The sequence below is a fragment of the Gadus chalcogrammus genome, chromosome 13 (assembly GCF_026213295.1).
Source record: "Gadus chalcogrammus isolate NIFS_2021 chromosome 13, NIFS_Gcha_1.0, whole genome shotgun sequence".
NCBI classification, from domain to species: domain Eukaryota; kingdom Metazoa; phylum Chordata; class Actinopteri; order Gadiformes; family Gadidae; genus Gadus; species Gadus chalcogrammus.
Window position 1 is genome coordinate 20,216,465 of NC_079424.1, and position 27,618 is coordinate 20,244,082.

The 27,618-nt window shown below is 46.8% G+C and overlaps 1 protein-coding gene across 2 annotated transcripts in view; it reads right to left on the reverse strand.

The window, feature by feature from the left end:
* Positions 1-979: 979 nt before the first annotated feature.
* The window catches only part of LOC130401722 (band 4.1-like protein 1), a 79,094-nt gene continuing 52,455 nt past the window's right edge, over positions 980-27,618 (reverse strand). The window contains exons 4-23 of one of the 2 annotated variants that reach the window (XM_056605644.1): positions 26,806-26,910; positions 24,244-24,286; positions 23,904-23,979; positions 23,116-23,334; positions 21,364-21,451; positions 20,945-21,097; positions 19,323-19,420; positions 18,617-18,792; positions 18,088-18,314; positions 16,480-16,524; positions 14,498-14,650; positions 7,923-7,973; positions 7,019-7,381; positions 6,320-6,448; positions 4,195-4,272; positions 3,415-3,474; positions 2,735-2,830; positions 2,187-2,267; positions 1,408-1,524; positions 980-1,130 (exon numbers count right to left, since the gene is read on the reverse strand). In XM_056605644.1, the coding sequence (XP_056461619.1) occupies positions 1,125-1,130; positions 1,408-1,524; positions 2,187-2,267; positions 2,735-2,830; positions 3,415-3,474; positions 4,195-4,272; positions 6,320-6,448; positions 7,019-7,381; positions 7,923-7,973; positions 14,498-14,650; positions 16,480-16,524; positions 18,088-18,314; positions 18,617-18,792; positions 19,323-19,420; positions 20,945-21,097; positions 21,364-21,451; positions 23,116-23,334; positions 23,904-23,979; positions 24,244-24,286; positions 26,806-26,910 (2,364 nt within the window). In that variant the 3' untranslated portion in view covers positions 980-1,124. The remainder of the gene's footprint in view (positions 1,131-1,407; positions 1,525-2,186; positions 2,268-2,734; positions 2,831-3,414; positions 3,475-4,194; positions 4,273-6,319; positions 6,449-7,018; positions 7,382-7,922; positions 7,974-14,497; positions 14,651-16,479; positions 16,525-18,087; positions 18,315-18,616; positions 18,793-19,322; positions 19,421-20,944; positions 21,098-21,363; positions 21,452-23,115; positions 23,335-23,903; positions 23,980-24,243; positions 24,287-26,805; positions 26,911-27,618) is intronic. The other variant, XM_056605645.1, reaches the window with a different exon arrangement.

Sequence of the window (27,618 nt, forward strand, 5' to 3'; positions counted from 1 at the left end):
CACAGAGTGGTCTGGGTGTTGTCTTCAACAGTCTTTCTCAGCAATTTGCTATAGCGTCGATCAGGACCTGCTATTCATATCAAATGTGGGGGAGTCTGCTTCTGCTACACAAGGGGTCGGGAGGATGCCCACTCCACAATGTTCTCAGCGCTTTTTCTGTGGTTCATCTAGACATGTCCGTGGTTAATTTTTCATTCCCTTGGCTATTGTTGTGACATGCAGATTATAATTATTTTGTCTAATATGATACACGTTTCATAAAGAAGCAAACACCGACATAAATTATCATCCTCTATAATTGTTAAAAATGTAAAAAGCTATAAGGACAGCAGTTGCTAATATATACTTGAGGGGGTCAAACCGATGCAGACGGCAAGCATTGCTCTCCGTTTGTGCACGCCCACACCCTGTAACACCGCGTCCTTCTCATTCGCCTCAGCTCTGCCTATTGACTAGGTCTGGTCGGATAAACATATTTCACTTACGATGCCATGTCAACTTGAGGAATCCAATACCATGGCACACAGGAGAAAAATAGTATTTGTGTGTGTGTGTGTGTGTGTGTGTGTGTGTGTGTGTGTGTGTGTGTGTGTGTGTGTGTGTGTGTGTGTGTGTGTGTGTGTGTGTGTGTGTGTGTGTGTGTGTGTGTGCGCGTGTGCGTGTGTGTGTGTTTTTGTGTGTTTGTGTGTGTGTGTCTGTGTGCGTGAGTGCGAGTGTGTGTGTGAGTTTCTGACGGCGGAGTCATACCTGTAGCAACCCATCGACTTCCAATACAAGCTATTCAGAGTCAGGTTATATATAAACAATAACAGCTGTCAGTCATGACAAAATGTCTGCGCTCTACAACTCAGCAGGTAAAAAAAAGGGTGGAAGAGGCGAGAGAGAGCGGTACCACTGTGATCCGTGGCACAGGGGTGTTCGGGTGGTTGGGGGCGGGGGTTGGTGGGATGGGCAGGTGGGTGGGTTGGCCGGCCCAGAATCCATTTCAGAGTTAATGTGGCCAAAGGACGGAGGACGACTGCTATGGAGGAGGTGGGGACGGAGTAGGACCGTCTGCTGGGGTCCAGTTCCAGGGGTCCATTTACGGCCCCTGGGACAGGCGTCCGGGCACCGCCCGCAAGGGATCAGGACTGGAGCGAGACGGGGACGCACAAAAACCACACAGGGGGAGATAAAATACATTCAAATTAAAATAAAGTACAAACAGAAGCTCGACTCTCATGCGATTCACCACAGGAATGCTTCATCCGCAATGAAAAGTTTGGTGAAGCGCTATGGAGTATTGTTTTTCCCCTGGAGCTCTATGTTCTTCTAGGAGACAGATTGAGCTCTACCCCCCCCCCCCCCCCCCCCCGCCTCTCCACGGATGTAATCTCTCTGTGCACAGAACTGCTCGGAGCCACATACCTCTGCGCTCCTCTTGATGTCCTCGGTGGGGGACTCAGTTTCCCTGATCACCACCGCCTTGGTTACCAACATGTCTGGATGCTGCTGCTTAGCCTCCTGAATGGCCATGGCCAGAGCCTAGGTGGGCGCACACACACGCACACACACACACACACAAAACGATTACATCGATCAAGCGGCTCTCTGGGAGCGGTTAGAACACACGCAACGCTCTCAGGGAGTGGGAAATAAGCAGTGAGACGGTGGTGGTTGAAAGGAAGGGACGGACTATGTGTCAGGGGAGAGGATAAAGTCTCAGAGAACAGGGAGCAATTGAAAGGTAACATCCACCTGGGCCCTCTTACTTTCCGGGGGCAAAATAGAGGAAGAGCTTCACACCCTTTTTAAAATGTCCTGCTGAGATTTTTCTCTTCCTTTGTCAGATCTGGCGATTGCATCTTGGATGGGGGGCATTTCAATAAAGGCCTGTGAAGCCCAGTGGAATTCTAATTATGACAAGGCATTGGGCAAGTCAAATTAATTTCACTTGACTAGAGGGCGCTGTAAAATCGAGTTTCCCTTGAGCGTTTCCAACACATCTTGAAAGTCAGAAAAACATTGGCCTACTTTTTCAATTTGGTATGTAAATATTGACCTGATCGCCTTATCGGGTTCTGTGTGGACAAAACGCTGCCCATGGTGTCCAAAGTGGGCAGTGGCTAACACAATCAAATGGCGGGTCTGTTTTCACGGGACAACATAATGAACAGTCAACACGGTTTGAGAGGTGTGTTCCTTACCTGATGTTGGTCTACATCATCGTCTCCGGTTATAATGATCCTCTTCTCGATTCTGGTCTCAGAGTAGCCTCCTTTCACAGTCTGGAGGACAGGGATTATATTAGGTTCCGCCTGCCAGGGACTACACTCGCTCAGTCCCTTCTCATTTGAATCACACAAACAGCCAAAAGGCAAAAGGCTTCCATTAGACTAGTCCATGGATTTTAATTCCAACCAAATCCAATAGAGGGGGCCGAAGACTTTACATACAATCAACTTCATATATTTTTACACCATAAAAACAAATCAGTATCCAGTCCATTGCCATTTAGTGTCATTTCACATAAAAAAATACTCAAACTGTGGTGGTGGTGCTAAAAACATATATATACATATATATACATATATAGATATATACATATATACATATATACATATACACATATATACATATATATTTAGAACCACCTGTTTTATGATATAAAAATATATTTATATATTTATTTATTTATTTACTTATTTGGGTCCTATTGTTGTAAGACCAGAATGGGGGTATTGGTGACCGTTACCTTGGTAACTTGAGTGGTGGTCGCCGAGGTCACGTTGTCGGCGGTGACGGTCAGAGGAGAAACGATGGCCTCTCTGCCCAGCGGTCCTTCTTTTACCTGAGGGACAGGTGAACAGAGTCACACAACTAGCACTACACAGAGACATTCGCACACACACACACGCATACACACACGCACACTTGAATACAAACACACGCATATACACATGCACACCCACTTAAATGCAAACACACATGTATAACTACACTCAAATGCACAGATATACATGACATATGCACACACATGTACACATGCACTCTCAAATAGACACAAACACACATAAATATGTATGCTCAAATACACACACACTCTTGAACCATCAAATACACACATACTGCAGTTCAGCAGCCAAATGCCAACCGACAGGCGACCGCAGACAAACGCTCAGCAATAACAAACAGAAACTATTTGAGCCAATGTTCCTGTGAGCCCTATAATCACATGCACGGACAACAATGCTGGCATATTAAGCTTTGACATTTCTCATGTGCCATTCATCCAGTGGGCTGTTGGGTGCAGATTACAGTTATGACACAGGCAAGGAAGCAGTCTGCCAGCCATTGAGCTCTCACAGCGGAGGGGAAATGGAACAGCAGCCACTGCCATTTTGTCAAGTACAATTCTCATGTAAATATACGTACCGGGGAGCCATTTTGTTTTAAGATTACAGGGGCCTCCTTGCGGCTGGCAGTTCTGGACTTCTGAGGAGAAAGAGAGAGAGGGACGGAGGCAATTATATTTTAATCGTATAATTTCAGGGAGAAAATATTAAGTAATTATAAAGACGTGTTCTCGTTTGAAATGTTCCCAAATTTGGGAAGCAGGCATAGAGATAATAAGACTGAAGGAATACGTTGCAAAGGCAGATAAGGGATCGCATCAGGAGCAGCACGCACAATAGGAATATGTAAATGAGATTGTGAGACAGAAGTCAGGCCAGTGAAATAGCATGACCACTTGCAAGGCAAAATTGTATATATTAGAAGGCAGGAGTATTACAGGAGTATTGTATATTTCTTTAACAGGATGCTGTGCCATAATAATGCAGACAATCTTGGTTCCAGGAAATAGGGTAATGTCTAATGGATCAAGCATTCCACAATGCATTGGACACACCCATTGTGCTAATGGTAATAAATTATAACAAGACATTTGCTTTATTTATTTGCAGCACCACATGCAGACAATATGGGATTTTGGTAATTTGGCAATGTAATTAACAACTAAGCTACATCTGTTGTCAGTTTACACAATGCCTCCTTTCAAAAATCCACAAAAGCAGCATTTCAATGTTAAACAGTGCGACACAATTCAAACTCTGAGCCCCTGAAGTGAGAGACTCACTCTGACATGCAGACAAACAGGGAAAACACGAGCCAAGCCTTTGTTCCTTTTGAGTTAAACCATCGAGGGACACATACCATGTCTCCCTCTGGTGGTGATGCTGCGTCAGTGCAGGAGACCATTGTCTCCATACAGTTGACGTCATCCTCTGTTTGCTGCAGATACACACACAGACGCTACCGTTGATCACTCTGCGACTTTCATTTATGACCCCCTACGTTTTCATCATCGACTCACCTCTGAGCTCATACATCAAATACCCCCTCAAGATTATTGTCACAGTTCATCTGGTGCATTCGCTCAAAGCAATTTTAATATGGCACCTGTGGGCCAGCCTCAGAGAAAAATCCTGCCTCTGGAGATGAATGAAAATTCCCACCCGCTTTCATAATCCTCATTAATTTCCTGTCAAGACCTTAATCACTCCATAACGACTGCGTCATTCCATTCATGTCCGGTCAAAGAGGCTTTAATGTCTTTGAATTCCAAAGAATATATTCTAAATGTTCTAGTTCATAGCCAATATTGAGGCTCTGGAAAGGTCCCAGCTGTTTCCATTAGCAGTTATTGACTTTGTGTTTGAGATGTATTGCCAAAGATTCACCACTAGTGTAAGGACGGGCGAAATGCTTGGCTTTCCCAAGAAAACACATTTGACCGTCTGCAAGCTTAAAGGGCCGCCTGGTCTGGTGTTGTATGGACCCCACCATACAGCCTACTCCTACCTCAACTGTACCAACTGGTAGGCGGACCAGTTGGTACAGTCCAGTGGTCCAGTGATGTATGGACCCCACCATACAGCCTACCCCTACCTTGACTGTACCAACTGGTACGCAGACCAGTTAGTACAGTCCAGCGGTCTGGAATGCGCTGATTTGGAATGTGGCCCCATATTTCGTTAAAATGGGCCAAGTTACCTCCCCTTTCTCTGCCTTGCCCGCCCAGAGAAGTTGGCCCGCCAATGAGACAATTAGCTAAGACCTTTTGAGCGCCACATGTACGTGTGTGTGATTACACACACTGTAACGCAAGTGTTGTACACTTCTTTGTTATTTGGATAACCGTTCTGCTGTTGGTGTTATGGCGCTTAACATGTCGGTTCTTTAACGTCTCTGGTATTTCAACAATGAGACTGTAGTGGGGGTTATCTCAGCCATGGTTGAGAAGGAATTGGGGGAAAGGAACTTGACTCCCTGAAGTACATGAACTGCGACATGCTGCCCGCCGCCCGCTGCCGTGAGGCACCACCGCCGCAGAGCACCACCATCCAGCAGCGGGCAGCGTGCGGTTCAGGCTACTTCAGATTGATGGGCAAGTGGAAGAACCAGAGACGTCGGAGAACACGACGCAGTCGTTTGTGATTCATAATATCGACTGGAGGCGCACACAGCTTTTGGCCGTGATAATATGTATTTTATGATATAGATATCTATGTATTATATGATATTATTTAGATATAGAGCTCCAGGACTGTAATGCAAGTGTTGTAGTCATCTTTGTTATTTGGATAACCGTTCTGCTGTTGGTGTTATGGCGCATAACACTTCGCCGGAGCACCCGGAGTGTTGTCGAATATTGACAGAACAGGGCAAAAGGCTGTGCGCCTCGCCATTGCGATTCATCCACTGTAAATTGAGCGCATGGTACCGTGGTCGTAAGCTGCTCAGGGCCACACCCCCACCCTCCTCCTTGACCCGCCTCGCTCCTCCTCATTTGCATTAAAGCTACAGACACCGAAAGGGCGCGTTTAGAGAAAGCTCAATGTGCGACTGGCTCGTAGTGGCTGTAATTCTGCACCACGGCTGAATTTCGATATACTATCAAATACTTTTTAGGGGCCCACTAATATCTATATTAAAGCATCCATAAAGTAGCATGCCATGGGACCTTTAACAAAATCTTTCACTCAATGTACGATGAATAGTGAAATAATTAGGGTCAGAGCTTCACTACATGCGGACAGGTGCAATGTGTCAAAACTGCTGTCAGTCCCACCCTACTGTATTGTAGCATTTAGCTGAGCTACACAGGCACAGCACGCAGCTCCCGGACAATAAGCAGGAGAGCATCAGAAACAGTCGAAGTTTGTCTGGGATTTTAACAGTAACCGAGTCCTTATTGGAAAACGCCAGGTGGTAATAAAGTGGTGCTTCGATTAAAGTGTGGGAGAAAGCGGGCGAAAGGTGCTCTCTCTACACCTACCTGAGGCGAGACGTGTGTTGCGTGGGAGGGGGTCTCCGAGCCATTGGTGTGGGGGTCCGTCTTGGAGTCGGCCTGTCTCAACATGTGGGCCATGTTGATGGCGCTGGCGTCTTTCCTAGCCACAGGGGGCTGGGTGAGAGACAACAACAGCCATGGTCAACAACCCATTTCCTCTCTTGCGCGCGCGCTCTCTCTCTGGAGGTGTGGTGAGGAGACTAAGTATATAAGTATAAATATACAAGAATTGACTCCTTAGGAGACTCAATTCTTGTCATGTTGCACAACATAGACAGTGTTTGTATTGATATGCTTAGTTTATTGTTCACTTAATTTGCCTATACGGTCACACTCAAGCACACACGAAATGACGTGTTTAAAGGGGTCGAATGGGAAATTATTAAAACCAAACTAATTGCAACCTATTGTGAAATGAACCTAAGAAAAGCAATAACATACGAAAACAGGAAGGGAGCACAAAAAGGCCTGGGGAAAACGGGAATGGAAATCTGTGAACAAAAAGTGAAGAATCAAAACAACAAAATTGCCAGGTGGCTGGTGGCAGGTGGCAGACGGCTCGGCCAATCCCATGGGGGTAGGTTAGGGTAGGGGGGGTGGGAGGTGGTGGCTGGAGGTTGGGGGAGGCGATGATGGAGCAGGAAGCAGCGTGAACCCCCCCCCCTCCTTCGTTGATCTCTCTACCTCATGGTGGTGTGAGCGCCCCTCCTGGGGTTTCTCCTCCACGGGGGACCGGTCGTGGGAGCCCATGAGCCGTGCCGAGTAGAAGCGGGAGTTCTCCTCAAAGTCCGGCCGCCCCACCTCGGGCAGCTGCTGGTGCTCGGGCCCCAGCCCGTGAGACATGCCCCGGGCAATGTCCTCCGCGCCCGAGTGGAGGTCCGTGAGCACGGTGAAGTCCACCTCGGCCTCCAGGCTGGAGGTGGAGCTGACCGTCATGCTGGAGCACTTGCGCTCGATGCTGAGCTGGGACTCCCGCATCGAGGCCAGTGTGTCCCGCTCCAGGTCTTCATCGTGGGTCAGGGCAGCACTCTTATCCCCCAGCTCCCTCTGATGATGCGAGTACGACCGAAGAGGGAGAGAGGTGGTGAGGGTTGGGGGCCAGGTAGGACACGGTTGGGTGCACGGTGAAGGGGGTGATGGATGCCGGATGGTTTCCATGGTGATCCAATCAGGGGCGTGCGATCGAGATGGATGTGCGTCGCTCATTCACGAATTCACGATTCAAAATTAAGGCATGCAGTGAAGTGCGGTGATGGTTGAATTCAGAGGACGTTGGTCTTGCAGTCATGCGGTCGTAATTGAACAGACGGGAGTCGGACGATGAAGATGTGGAATAACAGCGTTTGAGGAGGACAATGAATGGGTGTCCGGAGGTGTGTCCAAAGACGAGGGAAACATTCCATCCTCAAGTGAAACATTCGCCGATGAAGAAACAACAAACAACAAAGCATCTGTGAGCATGCAGTTCACAGATGAGAAATGACAAAGACACTTGGAAGGCAGGACTTGGGATGGTCTTTAGACAGTACAGGATGAGACAATGTGAAAATGAGAAAATGTGTTAAGTGTGTTCAAATAAATGAATAACCTTAATGTCGGCAAAAGGCTGATCGTAAATTCCAGGCGAGGAGACAGGTTCCTGCAGAGGGAAGAAGACAACAAGCAAGGGGAATTTCCAGGTTAGCGCAAGAAAATGTCAATCAAATCCTATTACAACTACCATAGTGGGTTAAGTCTGAGTGTATAGTCACATCTCATGATGTGAAATGCCAAACATGACTCTGTTCCCCATTGACCAAAGTTGGTGCTTGCTGGCAAAGCTGTCTGCCATTGAATTCTATCAATTGGAACACAGTCTGTTGGTTCGGTTGATCCGGTTTGAAAGCCCATTCATTCTCAAAATGATCTGGCAATATACTAAATGTACTGAAAGGATCAAACTGGATCCAAATTGAATGTGGTTCCCTTTCATTTAAGATTCAAGCATAAATGTCAAGCTATAGTTAACCACTCCAGTTAACTATAGAGGTCTGGTTCTTGCAACAAATGAAAGCAAAATCGATCTACAGCTAAGTTTTCCCTGTTTTGGAAATTGAAAGGACACCATTGTGCATCATGAAAAGGCTTCCAAGGCACCTGTTGAGCAAATAATTGTCATAAGTGTGTCTAACTTAATGAACCTTGTCATCCCAAAGAAGTCAAGTTCAAAGGGGCAGAACAACCTATGCTTTACTGCTAGATCTGTAAGTACAAGGCATTATCAAGGCGCTTTTCAGAGCATGCTCAATCAAATTGACTGTAAATAAAAGTGGGTTGCTTCAACATGACTGGCAGATCCCCAGGTGCTTCTTTTTTCAGGGTGCTCACAGGCTTGTCACTCACTTGCGACATCACTAAACCCAACACCTCTCATGGCCTGCTTTCATTTCAACCATTCCACCCTCCCCAGGCTGTGACAACAGATGAAAAGGCAGGGGCGAGATGATGAAAGCTGTCGAATGGATCCATTCCCTTCTCTGTTCCACCGGGGGAGCCAAAACTGTGTAGGCCTCTAATGATGGCAACAGCGGAGAGCAAGCAGCATGCGACGCACAGGCGGTCTGGTCCGGGTGGTGCCGCCAGGCGGCTCGGCCCCCGCGTGTCTTTAGCGGCCGGCGGACGCCAAGCCACGAGCCGAGCGGGGTGCCAGGCCTGACAGCACCCCGGCCCCATGAGGAGGCAAGGAGAATGAGATTGATCTTTTTTTTTATGAACTCATTGGTTTTTGATCTCTCAGGTTTGCTGCTTATGTGAAGCGATGGTCATTTTAAACTTAAATTAATTGCATTTAACATAATTACCTCTACTATTTTGTCCAACTTTTCCAGGTCGTTTTTGATTTTTTTTTGCTTTTGGATTAAAATCCAATTAATATGAAGAAAAATTATGTATATATTTTGAAATGTGCATCAGAAGAGGACCACGGGGCTCGGGGCTGTATATCAAATGTAGATGTATGGGAATTAAACCAAACAACAAACCAACCACTGAAATGCGACATCTCTGTTCATCCTGTATACATCTGTTAACAGCCTGTTTTCACAGCCAATTCTAGGGCTTTACGGATCAGCCAGATGTTGTGGTACATGTCGCGGATGAGTACAACACATTCAAATGGAGTATCAACAAAAGACAGAATTCACTACACTGTGCATTAAGAGGCAAATGCTGCCATCTCTTCCCAAATGCCCCATCCTCCTCACCTCCCGACCCCATTCAGCCAGATACACAAAAGTGACGTGAGTAGCATGAGTTTCAAAGTCACTGAAAACGGATGCAAAATAAAGAAACCAAGGCAGGAAAATGGAGGGTGCGCGTCGGTCGGAACGCTCATGCCATGCTCTGATTTCCAATGACGCCGGGCGAGAGTTACCGAGTGTCGCTTCTTGGCCGCGTCCAGGCACGGCTCCCTGGTGGTGTTGCGGCTGTTGCGCAGAATCAGCCCGGACTCCTTTGCCTTCTTCGTTTTCACCGGCGGGGCCGGCGGCGCCATTTTGCCAAACACTGAGCCCTTTATGTTGAACAGGTGGCTACCCGCGGGCTCCACTCTCGCCGCGTGGCAGCTCTCGTCAAACCGCACCGAGTACGTCTCCGATTTGACCCCGCCCTCGAGGTCTTCGCCAAAGGCGGCAGACTGGAAGGCGGAGGAGTCGGCCCAGTGGAGGTCCGAGGACCCTTCGGGCGCTCCGACGGACCAGCGGTACTCTGTTCTGGCGACCCGCAGGGACTCCCCCGGACCCACCCTGTCGCCCTCGTCCTTACCCGCCACACTCTTAGACCTCTCCGGCTTCAGGGGAACGATCCTGGTGATTTCCGACTGCTGCTGCTGGCTTCCCGACAGCCGATGGAGGGACCTCCTCTGAACCTTGTCCCCGAGGAGCCCCTCCATATCCTCTCCCCTGGAGCTGCTGATCTTCCGCTCGTGGGTCCTGACCTGGCGCAGCTTCACCTCTGCCAGCTCCTTGCTGTCGATTAGGCTCTTGCCCCGTGACGAGGTGTTCCGGACGGCAGCGTCCTTCGCCTCGGCGAGTGAATCATATCCCACCCTCCCGGGTCCGTTGACCGAGGCCAAGTCCATATCTCTGTCTTCAGCCTGACCTGCTCTGTCTACTAAATCTCCCGTTCCCCTGGATGGGAGGTCACTCTGGCCGTCCGCCGACGATATGTCCACCACTTGTATGCCGTCTCCGAACATGCCGACCGATTGATTGGTTCCCGGCGCTTTCTCATCCTCTTTCGTCGCAGTCGGCGGATACACGTCAGGGCGTATGACCCGTTCTAATTTTGTTTCCCATTTGTGTTCACCGTCAGACTCCCCCGAGCTGTTCTCCCCGTCAGAGCCTTCCCCCTCCTTGTCGTACACCAGCTCTCCGGGGGTCCCCAGGTTCAGGCTCTGAGGCCTGCTCCTAGTTCCCTCCTCTGGAGGAGGCGAGCCGCGCCCCTTCCCCTCGCCTTCGCCTTCGCCTGCGCCCGGGGCTGAGCCGGCATCGGCCTCAGGGCGGGAAGCACCCAGAGAGGTTTCGCCTGGAGCTTCCTCCCGAGACGCCTCGGGTTCCTGCGACAAACGCGGCTGGATGTCCCCCCTGCTCGACTGGCGCGGCTCAGGAGCCGCCGTGTCGCCGCCGCTCGGTCTCGGCAACGACGGCAGGGACGCAATCTCTTCTTGAATGCTGCTGTTCAGCCCGGAGCTGTCGTCTTGCGTCCCGTCCCAGCCTGTCTCTATGTCGCTGAATTCTGGCTCTTGCTCCGTTTGTTCGCTGTGTGCCCCCCGCCCGGAGTCGACGGTCAGTGAAGGTGAGGTGGGAGCTTTCTCGTTTCCCTCAGCGCTCCACTCAGGGTCTTCCTGATAAGCATCTTGCTTTTCAACCAAAACCCACTCCTCAGTGCCCTACATGTATGGATTAGACATAGTTAGACCTCGCCGAGCACTTTTACCACAAACAAACACATGACCACAATACGCCGCAGCCAACAAGTACACGTGCATGCTAAAAGGTACGGAGGATGTAATACGGACATGCTTAAGGGTTTAAGGGAAACATAGATAATGTAGAAAAAAAACATTTTGTCAAATATGCAATCCCCCTCTTGGGTGATAGAGAGTGAGGGATGGATTGCATATCACTGTAGGATTACAATACTGGGACATAATGTGTGCTTGACATCACAAATGTGGAGGAGTTCTGTATCAAGCGGGCGAGAAGGAGAAAGGAAAAGGTGCAACCTCAGGTGAAGTGACTAGTGTCCTCAGGACGAAACCCTCGTCAGACGGTAAGTCTGCAGGAGCCTTTCCTCCAGCTTGGCCGACCGGCTGAGTGTCAGCAAGCAGAGGATAGAATAGGAAAAGAGAGATATTTGTTAAAAGGAGAAGGCAGAGGAGACATAGGTCGCTAAAAGAGTTAACATTAGTGGAGAAGCATCATATTACTGTTTCATGCAAGGCGGTTAGGGGAGGAAAAGACAAAGCTGGGGCGAAAAGACAATGACATTTTTGAGTCATTCACAGAAAAATGTACAACACATGAATACAGTGAAACACAGCAGTAAAAATACAGAATACTGAAAGGGCTCTCTTTTGAAATGGTAATATGCATCTCCCAAATAACTACAAACGAAAACGCAAACGCAAATCAAACAACTGAGTTGCATCACCCCTTCTTTTCTTCTGTTCTCCCCCCCAAATAACATGACAGCTAACACCTTGTGAAGCAGAACGTGTCTGTCATCTCACAGCGACTGAACTGACTAAAGCAGACAGTGGATGAGAGTCTTCCATCGCCAACTCTACAACAACACCGGTGGCAGCAGGCGACCGCCTGAGAGTTCCATTGTTTGTAGTTCATTTTTTTTTATGCATCATCAAACATAAAGAAACAAAAGCAGGAGGAACTCAAAAGGCCTATTGGTGCTGAGTAATTAGGAAAAACAAACAAAGATTTGAATACGCTTGAATGCCCAAATTAATAGATAATGTAGTTTGCAACTCTGTCTTTGCAGCCTTTGCCAATTGCCAGAATGCATGGGGAAGCTGTTTGAGTGGGTATTACATCAACTATATTCACACCGACTGCATCTGCAGTTTTGGTGAGCACACTGCTGCCTGGCATCAACAAAATAACTGTTGTGCATCTCTGTCTGCCTGCTACTGAAAGTCTGTGTTCAAAGGTCTTGAACATGAATATCCAGTTTAGCTGAAAAAATATTAAAGCAAGTAAAAAGAAAAGGGCCTTGTTTACTCTTGGAGGCGGTGAAGAGACTTCTGTAATGTTAGTGAGGCATCCAATATCGATAAGACCACTGTTGACATTTAAATGTATTTTTTAACACTTCTTGGCTGCAACCTATTTGATTTAATGGGACAAGATCATGGGAAGAAACACTGGGACCAAGTATCTTCAGAGAGGCAATGGATGATTTCTCAAAGGGAATCTTTAACATCGAGGGCAATAAAAGCAAGGGATTGCAGGACTTATATAAGCAAGCATTCAGAGGGATTTGCAATCCACTATGTGGGAAGGGGGGGTGTCTGCAAGGATACAAAACAACCAAAGGAATCTACACAGTACAGAAGACAGGAGATTTGCACATCAGACTTTGTTTTTAAATTGGCAATGCAAATATTAAATTTTCAATTGTAGAGAGAAAGGGAGCTATGTCTTGGTGCAGGGCTAATTTGTACAAAGGCCTTTGAAATTAACTAGTACGAAAGCAAATAAGGTCATATCATTTGTTATTTTATTATTAGGCTCCATTTTTCTACAAACACCTGAGTCACATCTCTATGTCACTTTTCTGTGTCTTGTGTCCTCGTCTCATATCACCTCAAAGTTTTCGGAAATAAGTCACCGCTCTGACACCATTATTATCCTTGACTCAGCGAATAAACCAAGTCGATAAGCCCATTACAGTCCCAGACAGTGAGCCCGGAAAATAAGCCGTCAAAATACTTGCCCTAAAGAATCTGTCCACGGTCATAAACCACAGAATAAAAGTACACTAATTGCCACCATTTAGGCAGCTGCGCCGAAATGTTATGGATTTTTCAGGGCTTGGAGATCGGTTTGTTCAACAGATTCTTCCTCGCAAAATTCTCCAAATATTAACGTAGAAACTCAAGTCATGCACCTGGCATAACTCACCATTGCAATCAAGCAGACACTCAGCTCCGTATTCCTTCTGCCGACCAATCGTTATCCCGAGACGTTACTCTGCCATCGACCCTCTCCACAAGCAGTCCAAAGTGGATTCAAAATTATTCTTTTGATGATTTTTGATGATTCTAACCTCCCCAGAAACCTGGGTGTTATCGCAATGTGGTAGCTATAGATGTCTGCTAAGCTTGCAGAGTATTTAACAACCCATTTGCACTAGGCAGGGTCACGAGGGTATGAAAAACGTCTGTTTTTGATGGTGGTTTAGAGTGTGAGAACACTGTGTAGCCTCCTGTGGTATCTGTCCATCCCAAAATATTAAACTCTTTCCGTTGATCTTGGTCTAAACATGAGTAAACATGACAGACTTGCTACCCCCCGCCCCCCTAATCCCCACATACACACTGTATTTGGGAAAAATCAAACATTTATGTTCTTCTGGTATAGACATCTTTTCGTTCTAGCCGAATTCTTTTATCCGAATTCTTATATCCATCAAACAGAGAATCTTTTTTTATCACGGATGTCTACAGGTAGCAGACTTTGGGAGACATCGGAGATCCAACCTAGGATGCCTTTGGTTAGGGAGACAAACACCCTAACAACCATCAACATCCTGCTTTTTTGTTTCACTGCCACATCTCTCAAGTTTGGCGGCAGTAGTTCAGGAGGTAGAGCAAGTTGTTTGGTAACCGCGAGGTTGCTAGTCCTGAGTAAGGCACCCTAGCCTAACTGCTCCCGACGAGCTGGCTATCGCCTTGCATGTCTGACTCGGCCGTCAGTGTGTGAATGTGTGCATAAATGGGTGAATGTCAAAATTGCAAAGAGCTTTGGAGAAAAGCACTATATAACCGCAGTCCAACATCTACAATAATGTGTAATGGACTTAATGCATCATGAATGTATTGTATACATATCAGTGGGGTGCTTCCTTTGGGGCGACGTGGACCGGGGGATGTGTCGGGCTACTCACTGCCTTGCGCTCCGGCGTGCCTCCGTGCGAGGAGGTCTCGGAGAGCCGCTTCTCCCGGGCCATCAGCTTGCTGTTTGGCTCTCTTAGGGCCCGCTTCAGCTCGTTGATGCTGGCCTGGTGCTTCAGCAACACGTCCTCCGACTTGTCCAGGAACTACATGGAAGGGGAGGGAGAGAGACGTTGAGAGACAGAGAGAGAGAGCGAGAGAGACAGAGAGTGAGAGGGGAGGAGGGAGAGAGAGAGAGACAGAGAGCGAGGGAGACAGAGAGTGAGAGGGGAGGAGGGAGAGAGGGAGAGAAGGAGAGAGAGAGGGAGGGAGAAACAGGATGATATGGAATAACAGGAGGAGAGAGAGAGAGAGAGAGAGAGAATGAAAAGGAGAGAGAGAGAGAGAGAGAGAGAGAGAGAGAGAGAGAGAGAGAGAGAGAGAGAGAGAGAGAGCGAGAGAGAGAGAGAGAGAGAGAGAGAGAGAGAGAGAGTGAGAGAGTGACAGAGACAGCGAGACAGAAGGAGAAAGCAAAAGAGAGTGAGTCACAGAGGGAGAAACCGGAGCGAGAGAGAGAGAGATAGAGACAAGGAGGGAGAAATAGGCCATGAGTTCTGACATGTCTTTCCAACCACATCACAAACACCACCTTGAGTATGCATGACTGGATGGGCGTGAGAAATAAGATGATCTGGGAACTGAACAGGTTATGGGAGGAGATGCCACACACAACAACACACAACTTAAACTGATCACGCAGACATTTACAGAGGCTGCCTCACGTGGAGGAATTGATTAAATAGTAATCCTTCTGTCCGTTACTTTATATAAGCTGACTTTTATGGTTTCTGCTGAAATCAACACTTCTGTAGCATATCATACTGTGTTAATTAACTATACATTTTGGAATAGAAGTAAGTGAGTATATGATCACAGATGTGAATACAATTAAAGTTGTATATTAATCTATTTACATATATATATATATATATATATATATATATATATATATATATATATATTTATATACATATACAGTATACATATGTATATATACATATATACATATATATACATACGTATTTGCATATACCTTCAAACTCTATTTGCTTTCCAAAACAAGTTAAATGTAAAAAAAACATTGGCACAATGTTGCAGCATATCAGTTCAGAATATACTTATATCATCTGGCATCAAATGCAGCATTGGATTCTTCACAAAATTTCAATTGGGACATATTATTGTACATCACCAACAGCCGGCACATTACCACCGAGCATCTTCCAGCCGGTGAATATCAGCTGTTAAAGTCTAATGACTGAGTGGTGCCCTAAAGCGAGCCATCCTGAATGTACAGCCCCCCTCCTGTGTTTCCCGCGTCCAGGGGAAGCACAAGGGAACGCATCCAAAACGGTTGTGTTCGCTTAGTCTGACCAACTGCTGTTCAACACAGCAGTTGAAACTCCATCGTTCACGTGGTACTGTTGACCAACTACAGGCAGTAGTTGGTCAACAGTGCCTTGGCGTGTATTAGCAAGTACAGTGCACTTCAATTTGGTAGGTGGGTCAGCTTAGTTTAGGAGGTAGAGCAGGTTGACTCGTAACCGGAAGGTTGCTAGTTTGATCCCCGGCATGGCTGACTCCGCCGTTAGTGTGTGAAGACGTGTATGTATGGTTGTAGGTCACTAAAAGTGCCTGCTAAATGTAAATTCAAATGGTCGCAAACCTCCTTGAAGGAAGAAGATTCAAGTGACTCTAATGCACTTTTCCTCTTGATTGGGTGAGGCATAGGGGCAGCCGAACTGTCAAGAATAGTTACTGACGGTAACTGCAACGCACAGGGACTCGATCGAAACACACTCGCAACCAACCGTGATGCTGTGGATGCACAGCGGTGAAAGCCTTCCTAAAGGTGGATCACAGAGGACATGGCAGGCAGATGGAGTGGCTGGGTGTGTCATACTACTCTACTGGGAGGAGAGACAGTCAGCTGTACCTCCTGTTTGTGTCTTGGGGTGACCTCCTGGTCCAACTGAGACAGCTGAGTTGGGACAGGACAAGGTGGGGAGTAGATGGCACGGAGACAAATGAAAGGAGAAGATCAGTAGGAATGGGGAGAGGTAGAGACAGGGGGTCAGCGAGATGATGGATGGACAGAAAGATGGACGGATAGACAGATGGAAAAGACAGAGAGTTGGACCAACCAATAGACGGACAACGAGCCAGATGAATCAAAAGGCAGACAGATAATCAGACAGACAGTTTATGGACAGTAATAAACACACAAACACACACTAAGGTGATGCAGAGACACTGCAGTAAAGTGTAATCATTGTCTGAAAATGATGCAGAGGATATGACATAAAGTTCAAACGTTTGTTTGAACTTTATGTCATATTTGTTCTGAAAAAGTTTCAGTCTGACAGACAAGGCGCTTGTATATCAGTACGTAAAGTGTAGGGAACAGTGATTTCGACAGCCCTCATTTGTGAAGTGCAAAATCAATCCCAAGGAATATTTTTGTACCTCACGGTAATGCAAAGAGGTGTGGTGTGTGGCCATTGCTTTGCGGCCTTGTACGTGACGAGATACCATGATAAGGCATCGTAACGAGTGTAAACAGAATACAACATGAACGAGAAGGGTAGAAAAGACAGGCGAAGAGAAGAGAGAAGAGAGAATAAGAGAGGAGAGGAGAGACAGACAAGGATGGACAGAAATTCGGAAATGCCAAGACAGCTTGCCATAGGCTAGAGAAGCATAGACAGAGGGATAACACACAGGCAGACAGATAGCATACAGATAACAGACAGATAGACAGACTAACAGACGGATAACAGATAAAGAGAAAGACAGTCGAAGGTCACCAGACACCAAGTACCTCCTGTTTATTGTCAACTGGTGAGTCAGCCTCATCCTTCCCAGCCAGCAGAACGGGAAAGGACAGAAATCATAGATTGTTAGCGTGTTAGTGAGCAGATCCCATAGATTCAAGAGAGTAATAAAGTATAGTTTTCCACATTTTCACAAGAAATATAAGAGAGATAATATTAGGATGTTAGTGTGAGTATGATTAATAATTTTTGTAATAACAATGATTAATTCGACTTATGCAGCGCCTTTTCATTAAGTATCTCAAAGACGCTTTGCATAGTGGAAAACGATGTGGCTTCAAATAAATAAATAAGTGAAAAGATCCCATCAAGCAGGAAAATAAAACAGGAGTGAAAATGCAAAAGATAGTGGATGGTGGCTTGGCTTACTGCAAGGCCACCGCAATCTCTTACAAGGTGCATGTCCTACAGGTTCAATGGCCAACAAGGGTCAGTGTTTGTGTCTCAGGAGGTGATCCTTGCACCCTTGCCTTGCATGCACTTCCCTGGACATCGCTGCATTCGCCTCAGCCTCTGAGGAGGGTTGACTAATGAGCTTCAACCCAGCTCTACCCTTCAGAGTCATAAAAACTCAGCTTGCACTGATAGAGCACGAGAGCGGGAAAGAGAGAGAGAGAGAGAGAGAGAGAGAGAGAGAGAGAGAGAGAGAGAGAGAGAGAGAGAGAGAGAGAGAGAGAGGGACCACCGTCAACACTACCACCACTAACTACCTTGATCTCCCTCTTCCTGCTGGGCGTGTGCTCGCCGCCCGTGTCGTGGTCGTGCTCCAGGGAGGCGGGCTCCTGCTCCTCCTCGTCCTGGTCCTGGTCCAGACTGGGCTCCATCTCCGTCTCCTGCTCCTCCACCGAGGGGCTGTGGAGGCGCCGGTGCTCGCTGACGCTGCGGTGGGACAGGCCCTCGTGGTTCTCACACATGGACGACACCGGCCGGGAGAACTCTGGTGGCGGGGGTCAAGGGTTAAAGACGTATGGAATCAAATCAGTGCCGTAGGTTGTGTCAAACAATGAAATCTGTAAGCAAATTTGTAGGTATTTTAAATGTTTCGATTTGTGGTTTCTCTCTGCTCTCTCTACATAAAGCACACCTACTTAGGCTTGGTTATTTACGATTAAAGTTGAATAACATTTTATGGCAAAACATGGTGCACACGGTAAAGAAAGTTGTTATCTGGATCTATGTCATTCGATATACAAAACACGCAATGACGAAGACGGCGATGATGACGGCCACGCTGCATACCTCCGTCCAGGCTCCGTGACAGCAGGTACCGCTTGCTGGTGGAGCGATCGAAGTGAGGGGCGGGGCGGTCTATGAGGGCACTGGCCTGCCGGGTCTGTGCCTGGGTCCGACCACTGTAGCGGAACTTGGAGCCCATCACCAGGAAGCCCTTGGGAGGGGGCTCTGGAGACACCAGCCTGAAGGAAACCCCAACGAAAGGGTCAGTATTTTGGTCGCTTTGGGTCACATCACATCGGTGCATTCATGCGCCGAATGTGATGCATCAGGATTATCATGAATAGGGCTTGTACATCGTGACGTCACATCGCAATGACCCTCTCCATTCCGGAAGTATAGGAGCATAGGAATGTAACGGGTAGCAACGGTGTTCTGGTCACTGATTAGTAATGAATCGTGAAATGACTGGTCATTAGGGACCGACATTTTTGTGTTGGAAATATTCACGGCGCAACAATTCCCATGCAAGCGTGGCAAAACCACATCCTTCAGAAGCCTCGGCTAGGGTATATTCACATATCTTTTATATTTTGAAATACTACAACTCTCTCGAGTCACAAAGTTGCCAAAACAGTATCACCAACCCATGATGCATTCCAATGTAAAAGATATAGCGATATTTCACAGAGAGATACAGGGATACACTGCACAGAGTAATGCATGCAAACAAAGTAAATCTTAATACGAAAGTGATGGAGGGGAGGTTTACCTGAAGAAGGTGTGGTGCTCAATGCAGACCTTCCACAGCTTCTTAGCAGCTCTGTGGTTTGGGAGCTTAAAACCAATGGTGCTTTCAAACTGTTCATACTGAGCGAGAGATACAGAGAAAGATAAAGAGGGAGAGAGAGAGAGAGGGAGAGAGAGAGAGAAAGAAAGAAATGTAGTTTGCCTGCATAGAACAGCAGTATGTGTTTTTGTCGTGTCGTGTCGTCCACTGTGGCGTTATGTTAGGTCTCAGAACACGACAGAAGGCAGAACAACAGCAACAAGGTACAGCGCCACGCTAGAAGAATCGCCTTCTGCTGTTCCCCATTTTGCATTCCCATTGACTGATTATGTATTCTGAGAAGCATTCTTAAGGTGGCCAACTCAAGAACGATTTCTCAGCGGACATTAAAACTGTGCTGTTGAAGTTAACCCTCTCTTCCCCGGTCGACTGCCCGCGGCAGTCTGTTCTGCAAATAAAATGCATTTTTTTCATTTCCCTCTCTTCCATTTGAGCTCGATCGATTGACCGAACCCGACGGTTTGTGGCAGACTGGGATTGGCTGAGGATGACAGACAAACAGAGCAATTCACTATTCCCATTTAAAATGCACTTTTGATTTAGTAGTATCCAAGCAATTCACGTTGAAATTTAAGAGCCGGTAGAGGGTTAGGGTATCTTAGCTGATGGAACCAGAACCGTTCACTGCAAGCCCAACACCTTTACCGCAAGACTATCTCGCCCCTGAACAGACTACCAATCCCCACTTCGTACAGAGCATCTCATGGCTCTATATTTATTATATTTAGTATTTATACTCTTTATCCTCCTCCCCCCTGCACTCTGATGTTAGCTGCAGCTGCAATAGCTCCGTAAAAAGGGGCTCTTTATTTGGCGGGGGGCATCACAGGCAAATTGTGTAAGGGGCTCCTTCATCAGCCGCGCCGCGGAGGCTACGCTGCTGCAGCACAACACATGAAGGACACATGCTGCTATTTATATTTTAGTCATTTAACTGACTTGCAGTAAACCTTTATTGAAATACGTCATATGTGTCGTACAAGCAGCAGAATTAGTGGTGTGGTGTCTTGCTCAAGGATCTTGCTTGAGCATGCCTCAAGGTAGACAGCGGACATTTGGGGTCAAACCAGGGGTGATGCTAGCACTTGACCTTTAGGGGGGCTTAGCCCAAATTAGATTTACATTCAGCTAAATCCGCCATGGTTTATCACGTAGGCTCCTCGCTAGGGAAAAGGGTTGACAGCCAGGACAAAGATGACTTGATAGGCCCATATACTGTACATCGTGTGTTATAGATGTTCTTCAATTTCCATTCTGGATTCATTAAAACCATCCTTTAGAGGTTGAATGAAGCCCACTAAAAGTGGTTATCTTTATTGTAGAAAAAAAGATCACTGGACATTTTAAGGACGGCTGAAATCGCCCCTTGTTTGAACGTCTTGGGGTCAAACACCATAGCCTCTTTCCCCTTTGAATCACAACATTGTCGTTACAGCAAAGTAGCTACAGAGATGATAACCAACAGCTATGGAATGTAAGTTAGTTCAAACAGTCTTCGTGATGTGGGGTTATCACCATAATTACCAGACGGATTTATAGTTTACCTCTCCCGGCCTGATCTTGATGTAGAAGTTGCTCCTTTTATAGGAGATTTTAAGGATCTTGGGCCAGGCGAAGCGGTTGATCCTCAGCCTATCTCGGTAGATCAGAAGCCCGTTTGCACAGACACCAAGCATGATGTCAATCCCTTCTGAATCCTGCAGCAACCCATCACACAGCGAGCATTGGTCAACAAGAACGGTACATACATGTAAACATGAACAGTGACTGCCTGAAGACCAGAGGAGTTAGACGCCATCGACTACCGAGAAGGGCGGACATTTGTAACCGGAAAAGGTGAGCATTTGTAAACAAGGAAGATGAGCATTTGTAAACAACAGCAGCGCGCTTGAGTGAACAAGTCGGGTGATCATTTGTAAACAAGGGCCATGTTTGAATGGAATAACAAGGACAACGTCCTCACCTTGGCGTGGTGGAGATCCACCCCGTACATGGACAGCTTCTTAGCGTTCTCCAGGAAGTTGATTTCAGCCTCCGCTGGAGTCATGCCCCTGTGGAACACCAGAGCTAATGTTGTTACAGGATAAATGATAACCTACGTGATTTCTCTCCCCAAATCGCATAATATGCAGCCAGTTTCAGATCCCCAGCGGGAGGGGTTACCTCACTAATACAGTTGATGAATTCCACCACGGGTTTCTGAAAGCCCTCCCGTCCCCCCTACTGACTACTATTCCATTATGCTTTCAGATTTCATATTGATTTTTACTTAATTATTTGACCGATTCACTAACCTATTTTCTGTTCCAGCCGCTTGTATTGCTATGAATCCTTGTTTTGCTTTAATTGTAACACTTTGCCAACAGTTTTTTTTAAAAGATATATTACTGATTTCCAATTACTGACTTACAGTTATAACCGATATTACTGTAATTATTATTAGAGTAACAACAATTATTATGACCACCCACACGTCTATGACACAGATTTGGCTGTTTGCCAACAAAGAAGGCCTATTTATAGAGAAGAGAGTGTCGAGGACTTGGCAAACTTCCAACTGGGCGCCGAAATGAGATATGAGATACCACCTGTCAGCACTCCTTATTGATGCAATCTCATAAATAATACACCATCAGCCAACCAAGGAGGTATTCGGCTTGAACAAATAGGGCCCACACCTGTCGAGATGCCTGTAGCAAGCCAGGTGGGAGACATGTACAGTTAACATGTATGATGAGGACTGAATTGAATGGCTTGATTCCATTCCATCCATCCGCCACAGCTGCCACTCACTGCGATAGCATGCCTATATGCTTATCTTACATACCCGTCTGGGGCAATTACCAGCCCATTTGGTGGGATTCCTGCAGCTATATCCTGTGCTCGTATTTGTTTGAATTTGGTCGTGTGGCACTGTGTCTTTCTCACCGATGGAATGCTATGATTACTCAGAAGGAGATTGCTGTGGATAAAAGCATGTGCTTAAATGACTTAATCGGTATGTAAGTACCGGATGTTGTTTATTACATCATGCTTTGAGAACATGACACATCAAGTGCACTTTGGAAAGGGCTGTGGGTTAACTATTATGTTTCTTATAAATATGATCCAGGAAAGGCAAATGCTAAAGTTCGCCACAAAAAACAAAAATTAAATCCACATAACAGTGCAAAACAAATAACTTTATGAAATATTTCTATTTAGTTATATTAAGCAGATCATTTTATTTAAGATAACCTACCAGGAAATATTACCGACACCCGTCACAAATAATCAGGTAGGAGTTGGACTTCTTGCCTAGGTCAACTGGTTAGATGGGAGTAAAGACAATTTGCTCTAAGACGCTTACTGCCTGGCTGTGGACATGGCGGTGGACTGTCGAGGTTTCCAGCCTACAACCCCCTCAGCTACACCCTAAACACTAGAGTCTAGACTACGACTCCATCGCACAGCAGCGGCGTACATGAAGCATGATGTAAGTGTTTCAGAAAACATGCTCAAGAATGGCAAAAGGAAGACTGTAGAGGATCAAACCAACAACCTTTCAGCTAAGTCCTTACCCCCAGACTATCAGGCTACACAGCGACGGCGTTCATGTGATTAATAAGCTGGTTAGTAGGCTAGGCTAGGCTAGGCTAGGGCATCTCTTGTTCAAGGGTACAGACGTCGTGGTCATTGTCGTGGGGTTCAAGCGTCTGGGGGTGGGCCACCGTACTTGTAGTTGCGGTGGAGCTCCATCACCCGCTCCTCCAGCTCGCGGGTTTGGTTGGGCGCGAAGTGGAAGTCGCTGACGTAGTCGGAGCCGTGCTCGTCGAGGTCGTAGTCGCCCAGCTCGGCCTGCACGGCGTACGAGCCCAGCAGGGCGTGGGTGACGAAGGAGCAGGGCAGCCTGCCCGACAGCATGTCGTCCCTCAGCTGCAGACACAGGTAGTACCTGGTGGGGGGGAGGGGAGGGGAGGGGGCAGTTGGTCCGTGGCAGTAAGGGGGAGGTGGAGGGGTGGTTGGAGGGGTAGTTGATTGGGGGGGGTAGATTGAAAGAGGGTGTTGGTACAGTAGAAAGTGTAGCTTTGAGAGGAATGTCTTGGTGAGCTAATCCACAGTACTTTACTCAGACTCCATCCTTATAAACCCACGGGGGATTGTGGAGGGAGGAGGCAGGTGTGGGGCAAGGGGGGTCAGCATTTCTTAGTGGGTTCTACTTCTTCTAATAAACAGGTTAATCATGTGCGGTAGTAGGCTGCTGCAGAGACACTTCAAAGGCGCCCCATCTCAGGCTGCGTTTTAGGCACCAATTTGCACTAAGTACAGGCATTAATGTGTGCGTGTGTATGCATGTGTGGGTTTTATGCGCCTGTGTGTGTGTGTGTGTGTGTGTGTGTGTGTGTGTGTGTGTGTGTGTGTGTGTGTGTGTGTGTGTGTGTGTGTGTGTGTGTGTGTGTGTGTGTGTGTGTGTGTGTGTGTGTGTGTGTGTGTGTGTGTGTGCGTGTGTGTGTGTGTGTGTACCTGGTTATGTCCTCGGTCAGCTGGGAGGGATCTGGGGGGTAGAATTTGACTGAAAAGGCGAAGTGCCACAGGGTGTCTGAGAAGAGAAATGTGAATTGGTGGTTATTATTTTATTTATCATACCACAAGTTTGTTCCAGGAATATACTTCAGTATGAATTAAGAGTACCACAATGATTCAGCATTTAATTTATATTGAAATAGATTGTATTCTAGATCTTCAACAAATGTGATACCATTTGAAACAAACTGCAGCCAAGAAACCAAGCAAAATAACTCTGACGTTCATTGATTAATATCAGTAATAGTCGCACATTATTTTGAATGAATCAGAAACTCACTACGCATCTGCTTCTTGATCTCTTTGGAGGGGTCCAGCCAGTTCTGAAAGACATGACATCACACATTGAAAACACATCACACACACGCACGCACACGCACACACACACACACACAGACAGACACCTGAACACCCTGCTGAAAGACACAGTCTCTCAATTTCCCCTCGGCATCTGTACCCTGCATTGTCTGCCACTAAACAACCGCCTCTGATTAGCTCTCTGCCCCTCAGGAGGGGTTGACTGGGTGTGCGGGGGTGGCCATGACGGCATGCCATTCAACACACATGCGCACTCAAGTTTGCCATCCCTCCTTTCATCAAAGCCAGTTTCAAAGGCAAGTACCAAAAAAAAGATCTAAAGGCGGCCTGCTTTGCCCCCCGTGCCTGTTCCGTGAGGATAGGGTTGTTTCCAGAACCTGGATGTGCTGGACAAGACGAAACTTTAGATTGTGTCTAAAGTTCTACATGACAGCATCATTGCAGACATCTCACGCGCCTGCGAACACGCGCCTGCCACATTAGGAATTAGAAGTGTGTGCTGGAATGCATCGCTCCTCATAGTGATCCGACAGTGATCTCCCGGTTCCTGGACACCATCACCACCACCACCAACAACACCAGCGACCCACCAGCTGCTGCAGCCTTAGGTGCTTAGCGCCTCGAGAAAATAATGGCAGGCGTGCATCAGAACCCCTTCAGTGTGGAATGAGCTGCGCAGAATGAGGGTGTGGGGGGGAGAGGGGGGAGAGGATGAATAGGATGGGGGGGGGGGGGAGGATGAAGAGCCCGGGGGTGAGAAGGGGAGGGGAATGAGGCGGTCTGCAGTATCATAGCCATCTTGGGGGTGAAATGAGAAGTGTTTCTCGGACGACTTCAGACCCAGATTCCCGTTAAACAAAACACTCACACAGACGCACACAGATTAACATAGAGGCAAGCCAGTGCCGCTATGTTTAATCATGCTGCTGAACTGAGTTATTTTATAACGGTTAATCTAACCATTATACAGTATAAGCCTGGGTGAGGGAAAAGCAGAATCTAGTGTGTTTAACTTTGACAAATACAACAGCAAAAGACATCTTTCTTTTTTTTTTTTTTTTTTTTGAAGAAGAAGAAGAAGAAGAAGAAGAAGAAGAAGAAGAAGAAGAAGAAGAAGAAGAAGAAGAAGAAGAAGAAGAAGAAGAAGAAGAAGAAGAAGAAGAAGAAGAAGAAGAAGAAGAAGAAGAAGAAGAAGAAGAAGAAGAAGAAGAAGAAGAAGAAGAAGAAGAAGAAGAAGAAGAGTACGACCTCCCGTCAGCTGTTGTAAGTCCTGGGTCTCGCTTGGGTGAACCAGACACCTGCCATTAAGTCATGACCTGTCACCCGGCTTCACACACCGTGGGACAGTGGGTTGCAGCCCAGACGTCGGGCAAAATAAACGTCAGTTCCTGTGCACCTCTCGACATTCCCCCTTCCCCCTCACCTCCTCCCCCTCCTTCCCCGGACGAGGACAGAGGTAGTCTGTGTACTGCTCCATTGTGTTTGTAGTGCATACCTGCCCTTAGGCTGGGGGTAAGATCAATGCAGTCCAACCCACAGTGTCTTAACAAGTCTTTTGATGCTAACCAACACGCAAAGGTTGCCGTTTGACAGCCCCATTACGAGTCACGTAATGAGGTCCTTACAGGACTTTGGGGTAAGGAGGTAGGCTTGCGCATTAAGAATGCCACGGTGTGTATGTATGTGTGGAGGGCAGGGGTGGGTGGCCCTCAGGAGCTCCCTTGTTTACTCTTGAGACTCCTGAGTTTTGGAGTCTTTTTGTTATGATGTTTTAGACTGAGAAGACTTTGACAGGAACCGTCATACTTTAAATCGTAGCGACCGTGCTCTGCAAATTCTGTGTTCATTTGCGGGCTTGTGTGTCTGTGAATAACAAAACCTGTGATTTACGCATTTTAAATTATTATGTTTTGTTTACTATATAATTGTAGTAGAGTGATAGGCTGTGGAATACTATACCTCATTACATGACTCGTAATGGGGCTGTCAAACGGCAACCTTTGCGTGTTGGTTAGCATCAAAAGACTTGTTACCGAAATATGAAATGAACACCTCAGAAATTGTGGCTTCCTCTGTATGTATCCTTGCCCATTAAAGAGTCAATTGTGAGAGTGTGATTAGAGCTTGGACATATCATTCACAAGCCTCATGTGTGTGTCTATGTGTGTCTATATGTGTCTATGTGTGTGTGTGTGTGTGTGTGTGTGTGTGTGTGTGTGTGTGTGTGTGTGTGTGTGTGTGTGTGTGTGTGTGTGTGTGTGTGTGTGTGTGTGTGTGTGTGTGTGTGTGTGTGTGTGTGTGTGTGTGTGTGCATGCATGTGGGAATGAGCTGATGCTTGTGTGAATGCGTATGAGTTTGTATGTGTGTGTGTGTGTGTGTGTGTGTGTGTGTGTGTGTGTGTGTGTGTGTGTGTGTGTGTGTGTGTGTGTGTGTGTGTGTGTGTGTGTGTGTGTGCATGTGTTGGTGTGTGTGCGTGACTGTGAGTATGTGTGAGGGCTTTCCATGGTAGTAGGACTGACTTACCTTCTGTGTGTCCGCGTCTAAATAGCTGAGGCCAAAGTAATCCTTCTCCAGCAGGTTAAGGTGTTCACACACCATGTCCATCAGGCCCTGTGCTCTGGAGTGTTTCTGTCACACACACACACACACACACACACACACACACACACACACACACACACACACACACACACACACACACACACACACACACACACACACACACACACACACACACAGACACAGAAAATAACATTATAGAAGTTAGAAGAATAGAAACTTGCACAAAAACTTGCAGTGCACAATCAAATCCCATGTCCTTGTACAGGCACAGAAGCGGCTTGTTAGATCTCGCTTGGAAAAGGAATTGACTTTAAGAAGGGACAAAAAGGTGTGTCAAAGGTGCAAGGATACGGGTACATTCAACAGATTAACAAGCTTTTGAATCCACACTACGGAACAGGTTCACTTCTCAGAAATGATCGTAAATAACAGTGCTTTCTGTTCTGTGTGCATAAAATAAAACCAGTAGGGTCCTCAACACACTTGGGTCCATTCTGCCATTTCAAGCGTGATCATTACAAACTAATTTTATTAATTAGATGTGACCAATACAGTGCCAGTGTAGAAGAGAGTGGAAGGCATCGCCAAGAAGTGCCAAGTACTCACAAAGAAAATAATAATTTGCATAAAATAGACATGTTAAGAACATATAGGACATATATATCCTATATATATTGGGGCCAGAAGTAGCGGCTGCACCTTTCTGTCCGCGAGCTGAAAGGTCTTCTGGAAAGCATCTTCTAAATGGCTGAGCAGATAATCATATTCCAAATA